Consider the following 19,479-nt stretch of genomic DNA (forward strand, 5'->3'; position numbering starts at 1 on the left):
CAAGAGAGATGGAGGATAAAGGAGGACACAATGATAGTGATAAGGTTATCAAAACTGTCAGAGGATGAAAAGGAATTTGAAATGGTTTTGATACTTTTTAATTTCCTCCACTACTTAAACTAAGAGTGAAATGGCATGTGAACTAGCAAGCTTCTATGACCTACTCAGAAGAGATTTAACAAGAGTGGAGTTGAAGTAAACTAAGCTGCAAACAGTTTGTGAGTAATGTTGATGCTTTTTTTGAAAAGAAATGAAAAGGCAAAACAGATAAATGACAAATCGTACACTTCCTGTGACTGAAGAAGAATAACTTGGAGCAAGGAGGTTATAAGTGCAATCATTTCTAGCATGAAGCACAAAGAAAGCATTTCCTTGCTTCTAGCATGAAGCAAGGAAATTGGACAGAAGCAAGGGGTGGTAGTTAGAAGAAGACAGAAGTCTTGTTCTGGAATGACAGAAAAAGGAGAATGGGCAGTTGATTTGGAAACCAGCTGGAATCTCACTTCCAATTGGATCACCTGACCTCTACTGAGCCAATAGCTGCAATTCCACCATTCCTGCCACCGATGTTTCCAAAGAAGAGCTCTGGCAAGCAAATATAATGGGTAGATCCCCACATCTAAGCGTGGTTGTTTAGTCACAGTTTGTTGCAAAAGTACCATGACTGAGATCATATACTCTTCTATGTCACAAGCAATTGTTTGCAAATCACACCAACTTAGTTCTTCTGACACTTTTAAGTGCTCTGTATTTTCTTGAATTTAAGACTGGTCCAACTATTTGGTACACCAAAGTGGTTCACCTTTGCTAAGAGTGTTAGAGAAAAAGAACTGCAGAAAAAAATATAAACCATCTCCAATTTTTTGCTGACATCTAATGATGGTGAGGATTTATACAAGCCAGATGTAATAGGTCTTGGAAAAGCTCAAGCCATTATTAATTAACGTCTTACTGACATAAAGAGTGCAATCTGCATTCTCTGGTTCAAGTAGGAAAGTATATTAGATTGTTCTGAGCATAAAAAAATCTTTGTTATATTCTTCCTCTACTTCCCCCAAATTGGGATATGGATGAGTGACTTTGGAGAGACTAATTTCTGGAAAGTATTTATCATGAATTCATTGTGTTTGCATTTAAACAATGGTAAGGATATCAATTAACAGCTGTTCTGTAAAGGAGCAGAAAGAAGGCAGAATGTTTTACATTCCTGACAACTATATTTTTCACTTTGCTTCTTTGAAACTGAAAATTCAAATGCTCACAGAGAACTTTGTGTGAGGGAGGAATGAAGGAGAGTGTTCTGCTGCATCTGTGATTTAAACTTCCTTCTTAAATCTTTTCTCCATTTTGCTCAGTCATAACTTCAAACACGTCCGTTTTTTTCCCACTATTTAACCCAGCCTGCTTGGCCACTGCCCATACTGGCTGAAGACTATGCAAGTTGATATCTACTGCATTCAGAAGGCCCCAGGTCAGAATAGGCTATCATGAAGCAATTGCTGGGCTGGAGACTCATTTCCAAAGCAATTTTTTTGCAGGCTTTTCCCCACGAGGCAGGCACCAAGTTCACCAAAATAAAATAGATTTAGAAATCTCCAGAATTGTTCTTTTATTCAATGCATCGATTCTAATGTGACTATCATGCTTTTGGGCTGGATGCAAATTGATACAATACTTGAAATTAAATGTTATCTTTCTAAATAAATTAAAACTAATAACAATAATCCCCAAATTGATTGATGGGGCAATTGTGCCACATAATAGAATTTGCACTGGACCAGTCTTGGGGGACCTACATCTCAGCAGCTCAGTACGTGAGGGAATTTAATAAAACCCTGGGCATTCTGTGTAGGATTTCAGTTGCAACTATCCATCTGTCCTTATACTTGACATTAATATTCTTGGTAGCAAGGTGTTCCAGAGAGATACTATGTCTCCCTTACAATTTTTTTTTCCTAATGGGAGAATATTTCATGTGGTAATTTTGCCTTTTGTATAGAATTAAGGGAATGAAGCTAACTAAAACTGACCTAAGTGAAGCTCAAGGAATCAATAAACTATTTTTTTTTTTCCATTTGGGATGATTTCATCTTTAGTCATTTCCAAACTCCATGAAGAAATCAAGAAGGCATGGAATTATACTTATAAAAATATTGAATAATGAAATGTGGTTTATCTCACAACATTTTAATGTAACCTACCTCAATCTAAATATAGCATTAAATTCTGCTGGAAACTTAACAGAGCAAAAGGCCAAAAAGACACAGAGAAAGCATGAGTCCAATTTTTTTTAAGTTAGTCTAGCAGCTTGTTAATGCAAGCAACCAGAACTATGCATGACTCAACTCAAGCAGAGGCAGTATTGTTAGTCAGCTATGAATGTTGCTAAACTGACTGTACTCTCATGGGAATGGTCAGATAAGGCTTCCAAGATTCTGCGGGAAGACAGGCCTGTGGCACTGCCTGCCAGGTGCGAAGACTCTAAGCTCACCACCTCCCTCCAATCGAGCTGGAAATTCTACCAAAGCAGCTGTAAGTCATGCAGGAAAATCCAGGACATGGGGAGGAGGCTATAAAGTCAAGATGCAGTCCACAACCACATGATTGAAGACAACCCACTTATTTACATGTGTCATCACAAAGGGTGGGATTTGATCATGTAATCACAGCTATCATCTTCCCTTCTTGGCTTCCTCCCAAAGCTCCAGATGCCCCTGCAATTACATCAATTTGCATCAAAATTCACATCCATTAGTTCCTCAGATACTTATTATATTTATTTCTCACCTTCTCTAAAAAGTTATAACTAAGGAAAATGAGAAGCCCATGTGGTAATTTACCTTCACATCTCAGGACTGCATTATCCCAAATCACATTGCCTTCTTTCAAGACACAGGTGACTGTTTCTGAGCCATGGGTCCTTATAAAGCCTTCATCACACAGGAAAGAGACTGAGCTTCCAAGTTGGAGGCTATCACCAAAGCGTTTTCCATTGACGGGCACTCCTGGGTCAGGACACTCATTATGTCTGAAGGCTGGAAAGAAACAAGAAAACCTGGTGAAACAAAAGCATTTTACCCCAAACAAAATGGTTCTCTGCATTCGCCTTAGGCTTCTTGTCTTCAGAGATGAATTGTGGTTAACGCATTCATGGGCATCAAAAAAACCCATCTCATTTTATTCCTTTGCTATCTCCTGCCTTCTGTTAGCAATCTTGCCAGTCCGAAATGCATCTCCAGTGTGGACCTGAAGACTCTATCTGGGTTATTGAGAAGGACGTGTAGGTGCTTACTTTAATGAAGCCAAGTTGTTATATGGTTATATGAAACAATAGGCCCACGTGAGGACTGAAAGACTCTTGTCCCTGTGATTCTGGAAAGGTGAAAATCTCTGGACAGGTCCTTCTTTGCTGCTCTTTTTATACAAACATTCAAAGAAAATTTATTTTCCCAATAATTAATAGGTATCCTGGCCAGTCCGACACCATTAATCTTCAGTGGTTGCTTAAATATGAATGGATCGTAGTCACAGTATAGGTAGCTAGATTCTGGATAGCAACACTAAAGATTCCCTGAAAATTGATGAATACTCAATTATAATAATTTTATACAATTAATGCACCAAATCTTTTAATATTATCCCCCTGCTGTATTTTAGTACCTAATAACTATAGACTTTTGCGATTTAACAAATAATATAGCTTAATATAGCTTAGGTTATGCTCTTGTGTATGTGCAACTGATAGTTAGGCTGCCAAATTATGATTTCAACGTAGATTTTATTTGTTATTTGTCATTATTTTATTCTAGAACTTTCAACTAGGTACTATTTGAGCATTTTTAATTGCACTGGTCTTTGACTGTAATAAATATGTGATTGATTGATTGAATCATATGATGGAGAAACAGATGTAAACCTTAGGCTTAGAGGTTTTTCGCAACAAACTTGCTTATTTGATAGAAATAGCTTAGATTTTCAATTGTAGGAATGTAAGTTTTTATACTTATAACCTTAAAATGGTATATATGATATCAAGAAAGAAAATTATATAGTTCATAGGAAGAGAAAAGTATTTGTTGCTTCTCTTTTATGGGTGTACAAAGATTATTTGCAGGAGAGAAAGAAGAGGAGGGTTGCCTTGGTTCTGGGCTATATAAGTGGCTATATAAATTTGTTTGATAAAAATAAATATGCATGGCACAAGATAATTAGAGGAATGTCTATATCCAGAATCAAGTCACAATAGTTATATTCAATACTAATGTCTGGCCTTGATAGAGGATAGAAATAATTGCCTTTAGGGTGATTTACAAAACCATAAAATAACAATAAAATCCATGCCTCTCTAGCTATAAATATTTAATCCATAATTCATATGATATAAATGTCGCCCAGAGAAAATGGGTAGGTATTGAATACCAAATTAAAAAAATAGTTTTGAATGCCTTAACACAGAGTTCCCTGATGTTTCTGGCTTTGCGGACCGCCGTGAGAGGAAAGAGGTGTGAGTGGCTAGCAAGGTCACGGAGAGCTTCATTTGTGCAAACAGTGTGCATGCACCCCTGCTGCTCACTTAAATGGACCACACACATGCTCGCCTGCTGTTCAAGCAAGTGAGGATGTGTGTGTGCATGCTCATTCAGCCATTTCCGTGGCCCGATTGCAAAGCCTTCATGGCCCACGGATTGGGGACCCCTGCCTTAACACATGCCAATAATATCGGGTTTCAGCACACCCCTTCCTTTCCTATCCTCCCTCCCTAACTTTACATTTACTCTTCTCAGCTTGAGATACTTCTTGAACCTTAAAATACTCAGAATTCTTGAAGTGAATATTTGCTCTTAAAAACAGACATTGTGAACTTAGAAGTACACTACTTTATCAAACAAAATGTTTTGAGCTTTGGCAAACAATATCAATTATACCATTTCATTAGGTGGATGAGTAGCTTCAGGGCTATTGGTATGAAGTATGTGTCCTATAGTAATAGTTTGTTTTGGGCTTTCTTTTCTTCAAATAAGTGGGGATTTTTAAATGCCAACATTTATTGGTTTACTATGCATCTTTGCTGGTGTCTTCAATATAACTTGCTACATAGACCTAATCCATTTTCGGTTATTGGCATCTAGGTTTACAACTACAAGAAAAGAAGCTTCTGAAACTGAATATTGCACTCATGGAATCAGGATTCAATAAAAACATGTACATGAGAGACAGGAGAGCTGAACGACACTTTATTTCCCTTTATTCAATGTGTTCATAACAATCGAACAGTGTTCTTGTCATTATAGTTATATTTTTCTTTTTGGAAAAATAAGATTGTTTGCATGAAGGAGGTCACCAGATGTTTAGGCTGGAATGTTTTGCCAATTCAGTTTGGAGAGGTTAGGGAATTATTCTGAGATTTGCCACATGCAAAGTGTATGTTTTCAGACCTGAGGTAGCTTTTCCATGCATATTGTGACAAGGATAACTTTCTTACTCCCAATCCAAATCTACACTTTTAAAACATGTGCTGTTCTTGTTAGTTGTGAAGTCATATCTGACCCATCACGACCCATGGACAATGTTCCTCCAGGCCTTCCTGTCCTCTACCATCCTCCGGAGTCCATTTAAGCTCACACCTACTGCCTCAGTGACCCCATCCAGCCACCTCATTCTCTGTCGTCCCCTTCTTCTTCTATTGCCCTCATTCTTTCCCAGCATTAGGCTCTTCTCCAGTGAGTCCTTCCTTCTCATTAGGTGGCTAGAGTATTTGAGTTTCATCTTTAGGAAAATTTAAAACTTTACCAACAACAATTTAAGCAAAGATCAAGAACCCACTAACAACCAAGTGACAAAAATAAAGCCCCCTCAATCCCCCGAAAATATAGGTTAGCTGACTTTGATGAACCTGTCCTCTAATCTAGTATGACAAATTATTTTTTAATAATAGCAGGGTTGCAGTTGCCAACCAGAAATCCCATTAATTTTGTAGAGCTGTTAACCACTGTTGTAACAAAGGTCGTTTATCATTCTTGCCAAGTCAATCAAATCATGTTCCATAGAAAATTATAGGAGAGAGCTTGAATGAAAATTGCCATGTGAAACTGCCATTCACTCGACTATGAAAAGCTTGGAATTAAGAGGATCCAAAAATAATTATTGCTGTTGTTTTTGCTATCAGCAATGAAGTTGTTTCTTCACTTTATAGTGTACAGTATTTGGTTGTTTCAGGAGCCTTAGAGGATCAATTAGTTGGCCAGGTCAGCTTTTGCAGGATAACAGTGATCATGAAATCACTGCACTGGCTACCACCAGTTTTCTAGGTCTAAGTTGAAGTATTGGTTATAACCTACAAAGCTCTATATGGCATAAGTACCAGGATGTATAAGGTACTGCTTTGCCAAAATCAAATCTGTCCATAAGTAGGGGACTTGCAAAGCATGGTCTTCCGTGCAAAATGTGGGAAAGATGCAAAGATCTGGCTCCACAAAGATGGGAAGATTCAGGGCTACCCACAATGAAGGAATGGTTGGTGAAGATGATGGAACTTGCTTAGATGGCTAAATTGTTTTATTTGATCCAAGAAAAGACAATATCTAAGTCTGCTATTGACTGGAAACTCCTTTTTGCATAAAAGACAAACAAAAAAACAAACATGATTTATGGTTTTAATGATCAGACAGGATGATTCTAGAAAGAAGAGAGGTTGTAGAGTAAGAAGTACATTTGTAACTGCTATAAAGAAAATTGGAAGCTACTACTTGTACCTTTTTCTTTTCCTTTCCATTTTTCCTTTTACTCCGCCTCCCCTTCTTGTACTTTTAGCTTTCTCTTTGATTTCTTTTTATTTTTGTTATTTTGTATTAGTTTTATTTATCTTCTTTTTCTAAAAAAAAAAACTTAATAAAATTGTATATATAAAAAAGAGAAATGTGGTATGTGGAATAGATAATAAGCCTTCTGTCCTCACCTTTGCCCTCTTGAAGTTCCATAAAGTACAGAAACGTATTTCACCAAACCTTTAAACCCAGCTGAATTGTTTATGTGTATCCATTTGTGAGTGGGAAAGTTTATTTGTTTTGGTACAGGCAGTTCTCGACTTACAACAGTTCATTTAGTGACCATTTGACATTACAATGACACTGAAAAAAAGTGACTTATGACCATTTTCCCCACTTATGACCATTGCTCCATCCCCACAGTCACATAATAAGTAAAATAAATGGGAAAATCAGATTCACTTAACAACCATGTTACTAATTTAACTGCATTTAACTAATTTAACAAATGTGGCAATAAAAGTCATGAAATGGGGCAAAACTCATTTAACAAATTTATCACAAAAATTCTGGGCTCAATTGTGGTTATAAGTCGAGAACTACTTGTTTATTGTTAATATATTTTGTTTTATGTTATCTACAATCTACAGATTGGGGCAAGCTTAACAAACAAATAAAGTAATAAAGGCATGTTTAATCAGCTAAAACTGTATCAATCAATCAATGCATTTTTATTACGGTCACAGACCAGTGTTAAAACTGTATCTCTCTATATATATTAAATTAACTATCTAGCTTTATTTTCTGGGCTGTGATTGTTTTCCATATATTAAAATGTATTTTACAATAATTGCAAAATAAATCTACATCTGGGATTTTGACTTTTTCCCAAACCATATATGGTTTAATGGGTAGCTTAAGCTTACATAAGTGCTAAATTTAAGGATTTTGATGGTTTATAACAAACATTTGTATTATGAGCCTGGTCTTACAGTATAAGAACTACTGAACTAGTATAATTTTAAAACATATCGTGATTTGCATAGGTTTTAATCTTTTTCTACGTGAATAGATTGAATATTACATTATTTCAATTTTCCCTAGACAAGATTTGTTCAAAAGCACTGGAGATTCAGAAAATACATATTGTAGTGGAGCATTTATGAGGGGAGCATAATCAATTTTTAATGTTATCCTCCACTGTCGACCTCATGACTGCAAGGCTTAAACTATTATCAAAGTTTTTATTAAATGTTAGCTCTTGTGTTACTCGCATCCCACAATACTGACTTATCTTCCTGAATATGGTGTGTGTGTGTGTGTGTGTGTGTGTGTGTGTGTGTGTGGGGTGAGTGGGTAGAAGGGAAATTAGGGAGGTATGTATGTAACTTTGGGCAACTACACATAGTTTACTCTACTTACAACCATTTGCTTAGTGACAATTCAAAGTTATAATGGGCACTGAGAAAAATGAATTGTCACTGTTCTTCACACTTATGACTGTCACAGCATCACAGTCCATGTGCACGGCAATCCACATATATTTATAATGGTTGCAGGGTCATGTGATTACCATCTGTGACCTTTCCAGTTGACTTCCAACAAGCAAACGGGGGAGCATGGCTCATTTAACCATTGTAGTTGTTCTTTTGAAAACTGTAGCAAAAATGGTCATTAAATCAGGTGTGACTCACTAACAACCACGTTGCTTAACAATGGGAATTCTGGCTTCAGTTGTCGTTGTAAGTTGAGGTCTTCCTGTACTGCAGAATTAAAAACTGAACCCAAACCTGTTCACTTGCCACATCAATCAATTCAGAGAAACTTGCAGTACATTTTTAACTTAATTGTAGCTCCCACTTATGCTATTTCTCATTCTGCAAAGATGTGAAAACAGGGATTGCCAGATTTTAGTCAAAATATGCAGTCTGGCCTTAAATATTCAAAAGCTACAAATATGTATATGCCACAGATCCCTTCGGGAGTCAGTAGAACTTTGCAGCTGCAAAGCACATTAACATCAAATGATGCTGACATTTGTCATTCACTTATGAGGTTTAATTTACCTGAAAATTATCTGAAAAGAGGATGCAGAACAGATAGCTGCAAACAAATAATGCTAGCTATATTAGGAAAGACAGTGAGAATTTACAAGGTAAAAATATGTTAAAGAACCAGAGAAATTGACATGTCAAAGAATGAAAGAAGGGCAATTTGCATTTTAAAAAGATTCTCGAGCAATTTATATTCAGCAACATAAATTAAAGGAAGATATGCACAGAGGCTCCATATGTTAGGAAAATATGGTGAAAGTACAGTAGTGATAATCTCTTGGATCATGGGACAGTTTTCAATTTCAAGAGCATGTGGTAGATGCATTCTAAGTTGGTTGGTTACCAGTTTACTTCTGGGCCCAATTCAAGATGCTGGTTTTCATTTTTGAAACCCTAAATATCCTAGGGCTGAGATCTGAAGGAATACCTCTCCCTGATTACACTTACCCATCCTTAAATATATGCATAATGGTTGCAGGAATTGGGTATGTCTAGTTTAATGAAAAGAAGGATTAGAGGTGACATGATAGGAGTATTCCAATATCTCAGGGGCTGCCACAAAGAAGAGGGGGTCAACCTATTCTCCAAAGCATTTGAAGACAGGACAAGAAACAACAGATGGAAAATAATCAAGGAGAGAAGCAACCTAGAACTAAGGAGGAATTTCCTGACAGTTAGAACAATTAATCAGTGGAACAATTTGCTTTCAAAAGTTGTAGGTGCTCCATCACTGAGGTTTTTAAGAAGAGGTTGTCTCAAATGATATAGGGTCTCCTCCTTGAACAGGGCATTGGACTAGAAGACTAGAACCAAGATCCCTTTCAACACTATTATTCTGTTATCCCATCAGATCTGTCAGGGGGGAGGGGCCATTTTACAGGTCCCATTTATTAAGGACTTTCAACTGATGGGACCTAGAAGACAAGCCTTTTCTGCCACTGTAGTTCCCTATACATTTCTATTTATGTTTTATTGTTTTAATCTGAATTTGTAAAATGTTTTCTTGTTGGTTTTATTGTAACCACCCCTACTTGCTTTGCGCAGGATGGGAGACCATGTGAATTTGATAAATAAGTAAATAAATCTCCTTTGGGAGCCTTGATTGTTCACAAATGGCTGTGATGCTGAGTGTGCATCCTCCTCCCCAAACAGGATATTGTCTCCATTCTAGTAGAACCTTGGTAGAGCCCAAAGTGACTCCTGTTCATAAATATTAAGCTGGAGGGTCATGCTTTCTTGTGTAGCATATCAATTATCGATTTCATTTACTATTTAAGATTGGTTAAGAATGGAAGCCTTCTATCATGGAATATCTTGGAGAAAACCAAACCAAACCCCATCAGACCCAATGCTGATTTACCAGCAGTAGCATATATACTGATCTGAGTATTTCTAGCTGCCACTCTGATTCAAAACAACAAAGAGGTGGCCCCGAATCTTCCTTGCACACCTGTTTGTGTACTGTCATCCTTCGCTTTCTGTTGACTTACTGGTAAACGTGATGTTGAAGCCACGCTTCTCAGTGGAGTGATCTGTCTGGAATTCCAACCTGGCAACATGGCCACTACTGGTCAGAGAAGATGGGAGTTGGCTTCCAGAGAATGTCCCAAGGGTGGGTGATTCAGCTGTTCCACCATCCTTCACCGCCAAGAAGTCAAACTGAGGCTCCACATCAAAATCATTGAAAGCCAAATGGATCCGACTTTCAGGATTTGCAATGATTAGCCAGACGCAGTGCAAGCTGCTGCCATATTCCTCTGGGTAATTCGGGGAGAGCACAATCCCAGATGGACTGGTGAAATTGAAGAAGCAGGAAACTGCAGTGAAAGAAACAAAAGGAAGGAAGGAAGGAAGGAGGAGAGGAGTGTCATTATGCATGCAACTTAATCAGATGAATTTAATGCCCGTTCTTTGCATACTCGGGGTTGTAAAGACAATGTAAAAAGAAAAACAGAAAATTAAACTCAAGAATTGCTATCTTGTCAGTTAAATATAAAGTTATCTATTTCTCAAAGCAGCTTCCCTGCCCCGCTTTTAATCTTTGTTTTGTTTTCTATTTTCCTTCTTTGGAATATTCATGAACAGTAACAATTATAGACTGGAGATCTCAATATTACGTATCAAGCTACAAATAGAAATCCTTGTTATATTAAAAAAATAATAATTATATGCAGTTTGTGATAGCCTATTAATGCCACCCTTAGCTTTATTTGTACAGTTGAAGTAACTGAACAGTCATTAACACCTCAAATTTACACTGATGTAATTCTTTTCTTATCTTTAGTTATCAAATTATTGTGTCAGGAAAATTTAGGTGATTTTTTTTTTTTTTTGTAGAAATGCCATTATACATAACTGATATATGAATTCTGTAATGTATTAATCAGATCTTTTATACAATAAAACAATGAACTACCAAAAAGGGGGGAAAAAAGATTTGCTGTCTTCTTTGATTGAAGAGAAATTTAGAAGAGTGAAGTATAATTAAAAACAACAACCATATATATGATACATGGTTCAACATTTCTACCCATTTTCAAATAAATAAGGAGGGATTTTCAAAGGAATCTTCATTTGGAGGAAAGTAGGTCTGAATTCAAGTTGAAAATGCAATAAAGGAAGAAGCAATATTTATTAACCTAAAGGGGTCTTCACTAATGTGCTTTGCAGAATGAGTAATTAAATTTCAGTTAAAACTGTGTATATGAAGTTGTGGAAAACAACCCAATTTTTAGAACTTAGGAATGTTACATTAAGTATGAGATTCAGCAATTGGATATGATAAAATTATTTGTTCATTTCAGGCATTCCAAGTCCATTTGTGTATTTGCTTGATTTAAATTTTTTTTTCTATAACATACAGTATTTGAAATAATTTTCTGACAAAATATTTTGAAATTGACTGCTGATATTGCTTTAATAATTGGTAGAATAAGATCAAACTGTACATTAAGACACAAATTCTTATATAAGCATAAGGCTGTTTTTGCTTGTTCTACTACAGGCTCTTATTATCTTTTTCAATTTTTGTTGGCGTTTTAGATTCATATGGTGCTTTCCTTTCAGAAATTCAAGTGGGCATAAAGGAATTCTTTCATTTACTGTTTAAAAAGCAAGGGAAAAGTTTCTTTTGTAAAGAACAAAGATTAATGATAATACAGATAGTCTTCCCTTAACAAACACAACTGAGGCTAGAATTTCCACTGTTAGTCCTTGTAGTAGTTAAGCAGGTCGCCACATGACTTGACTTGATTTTATAACTGTTTTTATGATGGTCGTAAAGCAAATCACCATGATCATTAAGTGGATCACACAGTCACTAAGCAAACCATATGGTCATAAAATGATTTCAAATCAGTGTTTTTTGCCGGAAAAAAGTGCCAGGCAATTGTGGTCATGTGTCTACAGAACACTTCAACCAGTCATAAATGCAAGCTAGTTGCTAAGCACCCAAAATGTGATACATGACCATGAGGGGAAATGCAGGGAACAGAGGTTTTTACTTCAAGGACGGCTCGTAACTTTTTGGGGGGTGGGGGGGGGGGTTGTCTGTCATAACCTTGAGCAGTTGTTAAGGAAGGACTAGCTGTAAAGGACATTTCTTGTAATACCCAAGATAATCCAGTTTATCTTTTTTTATGGATGCTGAGGTAAACCTTTTCCACAAACCAAGGCTGTCTACTCAAAGTGTGCAGGGGACCAACATTGGCAATAATTCATTCAAAGCTGGGTAGACCAGATATTTAAAATATTGAAATATTTAACAAAGTAACTTCAAATTACACTTCTATCAGTGGATTTTCATGAAACTCTTCAGACATCTATTGGTTTGTCAGCTCAGTTTATTTATTAGTTCAGAACCAGCCTTTAAGTCAGGGGTGGGATCCGACCAGTGTAACTACCGGTTCGGTGATTTTACGTTTTGTGTGTGCGCACTTCGCATGCATGTGTGCCTAACACGCGCTGTGTGCATGTGTATATCATTTTCAGCTAGCTGCCTGGACAGCTGAGCAGCGCTGCGCGTGGGTGCGCAGCATTTGAGAAAGCAATTTTTTCCTGCTTTTTCAACCACAGCTGTGTCGCACAAAGCAGCTGCAGTTGTAAAAGCAAGAAATAAAAGTCAGGTAAGAGCCTGAGCAGGCGGGTGGGCCAAAACAGCAGCAGACATAGAACCGGTTCTATGTATGCTCTATGTCTGCTGCTCTTCAGAAGTATTGGTTCTACAGAGGTGGACTGAACGGGTAGAATCCCACCCCTGTTTTAAGTCAAACTGCAATTTCATCATAGCAGCATGGAAGTCATTTTCTTGCAACACATGTTGAGTTTTTTCATGGATATATATTGGAGACATAGGGATGGATTTCATCATACCTTTCCTTCTCAAATAGTTCCCATGCACTCTCACACATATACACACACACACGACATGAAAGGAAGCAGTAGAAATGGTTTAGTACAGATCTTGATCAAGTTGCCCTAAGATGACTTGATGTCTTCAACTACATCTCACTGGAGGTTTTAAAGAAGAGATTGGACAGTCATTTGTCTGGAATGATATAATATCTCCTGACTAGAAAACCTACATGGTCCCTTCCAACCCTGTTATTCTGTAATTGTAGATTCATTAAGTCTAAATATTTATAAGATCAAGCAGAGGAAACTAAAATTAACCCAGAAGCATCACTAACCCCTATTTGTGATCTTCCTGCACCTAAAGATGGTTGACATTTGGTGAATGACTGTCATTCAAAATGACTGAATTTTGTCTGCTCTGAGGACTATCAATATGATGGTGCATAACTAATAAATTTGTCTACTTTTGAAAGCCATTAACTGGAATTTCAAACTTGGACCCATCACATTTGTTCCTTTCTTCTCCCTAGGCTAGATCTGTTTGCAGTAGTACAAACTGAAGGCCACATCCAAATGGAGACCATAGCTGCACATTTGAGAAAGTTAAGGTCTCAGTTCAAAGGTTTGTTCCCCCAAACAATGTTGATGATATATGTGCAATCCTCCTCATAGCATTACAGCAGTTAGTAAATGAGGAAAAAGAGGAGGGGGGAGAGAGAGAAAGAGAGAGAGGGAGGGAGGGAGGGAGAAAGAGGGAGGCTATGGATAATACTGAAAGGAGTATCTGGTACTCATGTGAAAAGAAAATCTATACCATAATCTGGAACCAATGTAATAATTTTCATTAAGACATGGCACGGTCCTCTAAAATAACAGTTGCTATGAAGAGAGAGAGGTAAAATTGTTTTGTTTCTATAACATTAACTTCTAAGCACAAGTATATTTTATATTTATACCTTTAAGCATTTGGAATTATTAAAAAAAAAAAACACTACATAAACATTTTTGCAACTGTCTTCCTCAATATGTCTTTATTTTTTTCTAAATGAATTTCTCTAACATATAGTATACCCTGTTGTATGCAATTTCTACAATGCTTGTTTTTTAATTCCAATATTTTGAGCATTGAATGGCATGCCACCTACCAGAGAAATATGAAAATCAGAAGACAGCATTTCAGTTTGTATCACAAGCCACATATAGAAGCATTCACTTACTTTGACAAACCTAACTTTCAGTGACCAATAATTTATAGAGCCCAATTAAAGCACCCATACCTTCTCCATACTTGGGAGGAAGGGGGATATAGATCATCAAATCTTTCAGAAAGCCAATAAGATATCTGAACTTCGGGTGGTGGCGAAGATTATTCCATAAGATTTGTTGAATTGTAGACCAAACAAGTTTTGTCCAATTATAGAAACTTAGAACAAAGAGTAAATGGTCCAAGATATCTAGAGGATAATTAGATAACAGGTTCACCCCATTTATCACTTCAATCAGAGAGAAGAGACAAATTAGATAGAACAACAGAAAAAAAAATCTGTAGAGTTGAACTATGGAGTTCTTGGTATTCTCCGAGCTCAGCTGCTTGCTTGAAGATGTTTCATTTTCCAACTAGGTATCATCCTCATCACCACAGCCACCATCACCACCACCACACTGATGATGTTACCTAGCTAGGTAATGAAATGTCCTCAAGGAAACAACCAAGTTTATATAGGAGCTCTAATCTGTACAAAATGGCAAACTCAAATGGACTACAACATAAAGCAAACCAGCGAGAGCACTAGGTAAAGAAAGCTTAGCCAAAATCAGTGCCATACTTCTCCTGACCTTCATGGCAGAACTGTAAGATAACAGGGGAAGATGGAAGGGGAAGGCACGGAGGCTAATGAGAATAAGACCACCCAAGAGATCAAGTAGAAAGGCATAACTTCTGCTATCATGCTAATAGTAGCCCCAGATCCTTTTCTGTGAGAATAAGTTTAGAGTCAGAGAGCTGAAACATGAGACTGTACGGAAAAGGACTAAAATTCCTAAATTCATATGGACATTTCCAAAATCTTGTGAATTTGAGAACAAATTTCCTGACAGTGAGAATGATTAATCAGTGGAACAACTTGCCTCCAGAAGCTGTGGTTTTCCATCACTGGAGGTTTTTCAGAAGAGATTGGACATCCATTTCTCTGGAATGGGATCTCTTCCTTTGACCAGGGGGTTGGATTAGAAGACCTTCAAGGTCCCTTCCAATTCTGTTTTCCTGTTACTGCATTGAGGAACAATTTAAAGTCACCACAATTCCTATTTCTGCTCTCCAACCATCTTGGATACTCTCCAAGGAAGAAAATGAGAGTATATTTTAAATCTTATATAAATAAATCCCTTACAATTGAATTATAGTTGTAACAAAGGAAAACAAATGCAATTTCCATGTCTTTATTTTAAATTTCTTGTAAAATCACCTCCACCCTTTGGGGTCCTGAATTCTAGAATACCAGCCCGTCTTGGGTAAAGGTACAATTTCTTTGGTTTGGTTTGGTTTGATATTCAGTTTAACTGAATATCATTGGATTTGGTGTTATAACAGATAGGGGGAAAGTCCGCTTCTTATCCATCTCTGTCCACAGTTACATTGTGTGAACATCCTTTACCAGAGGCTCAAACACAGAATTTCTGCACCAATCTCTGCTCACTATGGGAAAAGAGAATAGAGCCCTTCTTCTAATATGTCAAGTATCCATTTCTAGAATATGGAGGCTACACGTTCCTCCCGACTGTTAAATTTCCCCAAACTGCAAACTCTTTTTCTCCTCCTCCTTGTCTCTTCCTCAGAATTTCTGGCTATTTTAAAATATAAAGTTATCCCTTCTGCTCATCAAGTGGCTGAGCTTTCTGCATTGCTCACCCTTTCTCCCAGTCCTCCTGGGCCTAATTCCAAACAGCTGCTATGGGCAGAAGCCAAATTATATATCTCCCTTGGACTTGCCATGATAATTTTATACGCCTCTATCATGTCCCTTCCTCCCATTCCCAAAAGTGGTTCCAACATTCTGCCGATAGCAGGCATGGATGGTTAGACACGAACCACGCGAGGCCTGAGAAGTCTCCACTGCATTCCCTGAGCAGAGTGCAAGGAATCTACTGCTCAGAGGCCAGCAAAGAAAACAACTGTATTTCAGCTCCTGATATGCACCTCCATGCCGACTTCAGGCAGAACCACTCCCCATCCTCTGCCATTATGCCATCATTAGGAGCGGGACCAGCAGCTTCAGCTAACGAGGTGTGAAGCCAGATGGTGGGAAAGTAAAGGCAATTTTTTTAAAAAAATGTTTAGAGCACACCTGCCACTATGGAGCCTGCTCAACCGTCCAGAGGGAGCTTTTACCATGCTGCGGCTGATGAGCTCCATTGGCTTCCCATAGCAAAGAGGATGTTTAATTGGACCCATCTCCTGGATGTCCAATCCATTTAAAGCTAGGCTGGCTTACTCCACCTGCAAACAGTTGCCTTCCACATTTTGCCTCCTCCTCCTGGTCCTGGTCCATCACCTACAGCCCACAGCAGACATTTCATGCTAATTAACAAGTGGGAATATAATGGTGCTCAAGATGCGCTTTCTTAATCATATAACTGTAATGAACTGGGCCTATTTGTCATGTCTTTGCTTGTATTTTCTCCTTGCCAAAGGACCTAATAGCTGCATTTTATCTTTTAGCGGCTAAACAGGGGCTGACAAAGTTCTATTGGCTTCACTTTAAATGCTGTGTGTTTGTTTTAATTAGGCTGATGAGGAGTAAGTTGGGTTGTCCAAAGGAGTTTTTAATTTGAATTGACTGAGGGAAGGAGGTAGTGTAAAGATTTCCACCACCTACCCAGTTTTGTTTTATGTTTCTGTATGCAAGTAAATCAACCCAGACTGTTCTTTACAAGGACAGATGCTGAAGCTCAAATACTTTGGCCACCAAATGGGAAGAGAGGACTCATTGGGAAATTTAATCCTTTTTCCCCCCCATTCATTTATATTCTACAATTGTAGTACTCTCAATGTGAATCATGGTGCAGAGTAATCTACTTCTGAATATTGTAATTGAAAAATGAAATAATTACAGTATGTGTATGAAAAATGTATCTGTTGGAAGGGTCAAACAAGTCAAGGGGTGGACACGACTTTCTCTCAACTTTTTATGACACTCCTCCCTTCTGAAGATGCCTCTAGCACAATTGTGATAAATGAAACAATTTGCTTTCTTTGCAGGAATAAGAGAAACCATGGTTAGTAATTAGTATATATTAAGAAAAAGCTACAGTTTTCCTTATAGTGCTGGCCAAACAAACTACTCTTGGGAACGTGCATAACAAACAGATTTGGTCAACAGTTTGCATCTGCAAATAGATTCATTTAAGAAATTATTCCATATTATTTCAGCAGTTTATCTGGTGGGCCATTTCTTTTTCAAGTCAAAGATCAAAGGAACCAAACTTAACAAGATTAATAGAGTCCCAATGGGAGTTTAACCTACAGTTTTACTTTGCTGTGGTAAATTTTTCCTGAAGCTCAAGGAACCACCCACAGTTAATTTAAAATTTAGCAGTCCTTAGAAAGGAATAAACAATTTATATACCTCAATGCTTCATTCCTTGAAAATTAGCTGTCAACCTAAAAACAGATGTACAACAGATGGGTATTCAATCCAGTTATGATTGGAGTGAATTGATGGTTGGTGGTGCTGAATCAGAAGACACCCAAGGAAAAAAATGTACGGTAGAAGATAGAAATCTCAAGCTATAGTTATTAACTATAAATTATAGCTTTAGCTATTGTTGTTCTTGGAAGGGCCAAAATGGGAAAGAAAGCCAGAAAGTAGGAAAAAAAGCAAAATAATTAATACAGCAGTTAGATGATAAGAAAATTAAGGGGAATGATTTATGCAAGAATGCATGATATGTGCATGAATAAAATAAATATTATAGACTTCAGCAAGATGATGATTTTAAGTCCAGAATAAGGTCAGGTAAGAACATCACACTCATATGCTATTGAGAATACATATTTCCTTTAAAGACTGCTCTGGATGTAGTGCCATATATCAATGAATTATGGAAACATACTTAAATCATTTCACTATCACTACATCATGTGAAAACAAAACAACAATAAGAATTTGGTGGTTAAACAAAGGCCAAACAAAGGAATGCATTTCTGAAGTTTGACAATATAAAATTTATCTATAAACTCTGAAATAGATGCTGCCCCATAATGTTTTTATTTAGCCAATTCTTTTTTTTTTTACTCTAAAAGAGACTTAGAACTGTTTCCTGAGAGAGCCCTGTGGAACTGGATTTCTATAAGGATCTAATGATACAATGTGCAGGAAACTGGGGCAGTGTATGTGACGATGCTCCAGCTATTTACCTATGGCTCAAATGTTTCCTATCTGTTCTAAAGAAAACTGCTTCCCTACAGTGGCCTTCCCTTACATAGCAAAGACAGATTTTAAAGAAAACGTCAGGACTGAAAACACATAGAGTTGTGTAACTCATGGGGATGCCTATTTTTAAGGTGCAATATTTCAATTTTACATTGTGAATTTGATGTAACCCACCAAGAGTTATGGCGATTGGGTGATATAAAAATCTGTATGATAAATACATCCATTTAAAAATTCTACTCTTGCTTGTAGCCTTCCCTGTCCTATGTGATTGTGTTAAAGAAGACAGCTGCTGAGAAAATGTGACAACAGATTATTCAGCATGATGCCTTAGATGGAATGGGCTCTCATTAGAGTTAACAGTGTGTGACAAATTTGTGTTTGATCTTTGATCGTAAATAAAGATGCATGTATGCTATGCAAGATAACTAAGGTGTCTTATCCAATTGACTGAGTAAGAGATGGAAAATGATGGCAAAACAGTAATGTTATTTCAATAAGTTCTACAGTAGAAAATATTTTTTTCTGTGTCCCAGACTATCTACCTAGGTAGGCACATCTTTGAGAAACTTCTTACTCAAATCAAACAAACCAGGAACTTAAAAGTTCTTGTAGGAACCCCTCTGGGTAGCAAAGAAAAGCTAGGAGTTCAAAAAAGCAGAAATTGGAAGATTTGATGCTTCCTACAGGCATCCCAACCAAGGGAAATGTTCTGAACAATCTCCAAATAAATAACATACATGCTGTACTAAGCAACTTTGACAGGCTAATGGGAACTAGGCATGTAAAGAAGGTGCAAATAACTCTGATAAAGATCTGACAGAGACTTTAATTAATAATGCTCCTTCTCCCAGGTTGCTGTGTTAAAATAATGCT

At 37.2% G+C, this 19,479-nt stretch overlaps 1 protein-coding gene across 2 annotated transcripts in view; it reads right to left on the reverse strand.

Annotated features, from left to right (window-relative positions):
- Positions 1 to 19,479, reverse strand: part of CSMD2 (CUB and Sushi multiple domains 2) — a 635,577-nt gene that overhangs the window by 209,246 nt on the left and 406,852 nt on the right. For both annotated transcript variants that reach the window (XM_087939569.1, XM_026702685.2), the window contains 2 exons: positions 10,309 to 10,635; positions 2,841 to 3,035 (listed from right to left, as the gene is read on the reverse strand). In XM_087939569.1, the coding sequence (XP_087795695.1) occupies positions 2,841 to 3,035; positions 10,309 to 10,635 (522 nt within the window). The remainder of the gene's footprint in view (positions 1 to 2,840; positions 3,036 to 10,308; positions 10,636 to 19,479) is intronic.

This window comes from Pseudonaja textilis, chromosome 10, assembly GCF_049901715.1.
Source record: "Pseudonaja textilis isolate UNSWEBS1 chromosome 10, rPseTex1.2, whole genome shotgun sequence".
NCBI lineage: Eukaryota > Metazoa > Chordata > Lepidosauria > Squamata > Elapidae > Pseudonaja > Pseudonaja textilis.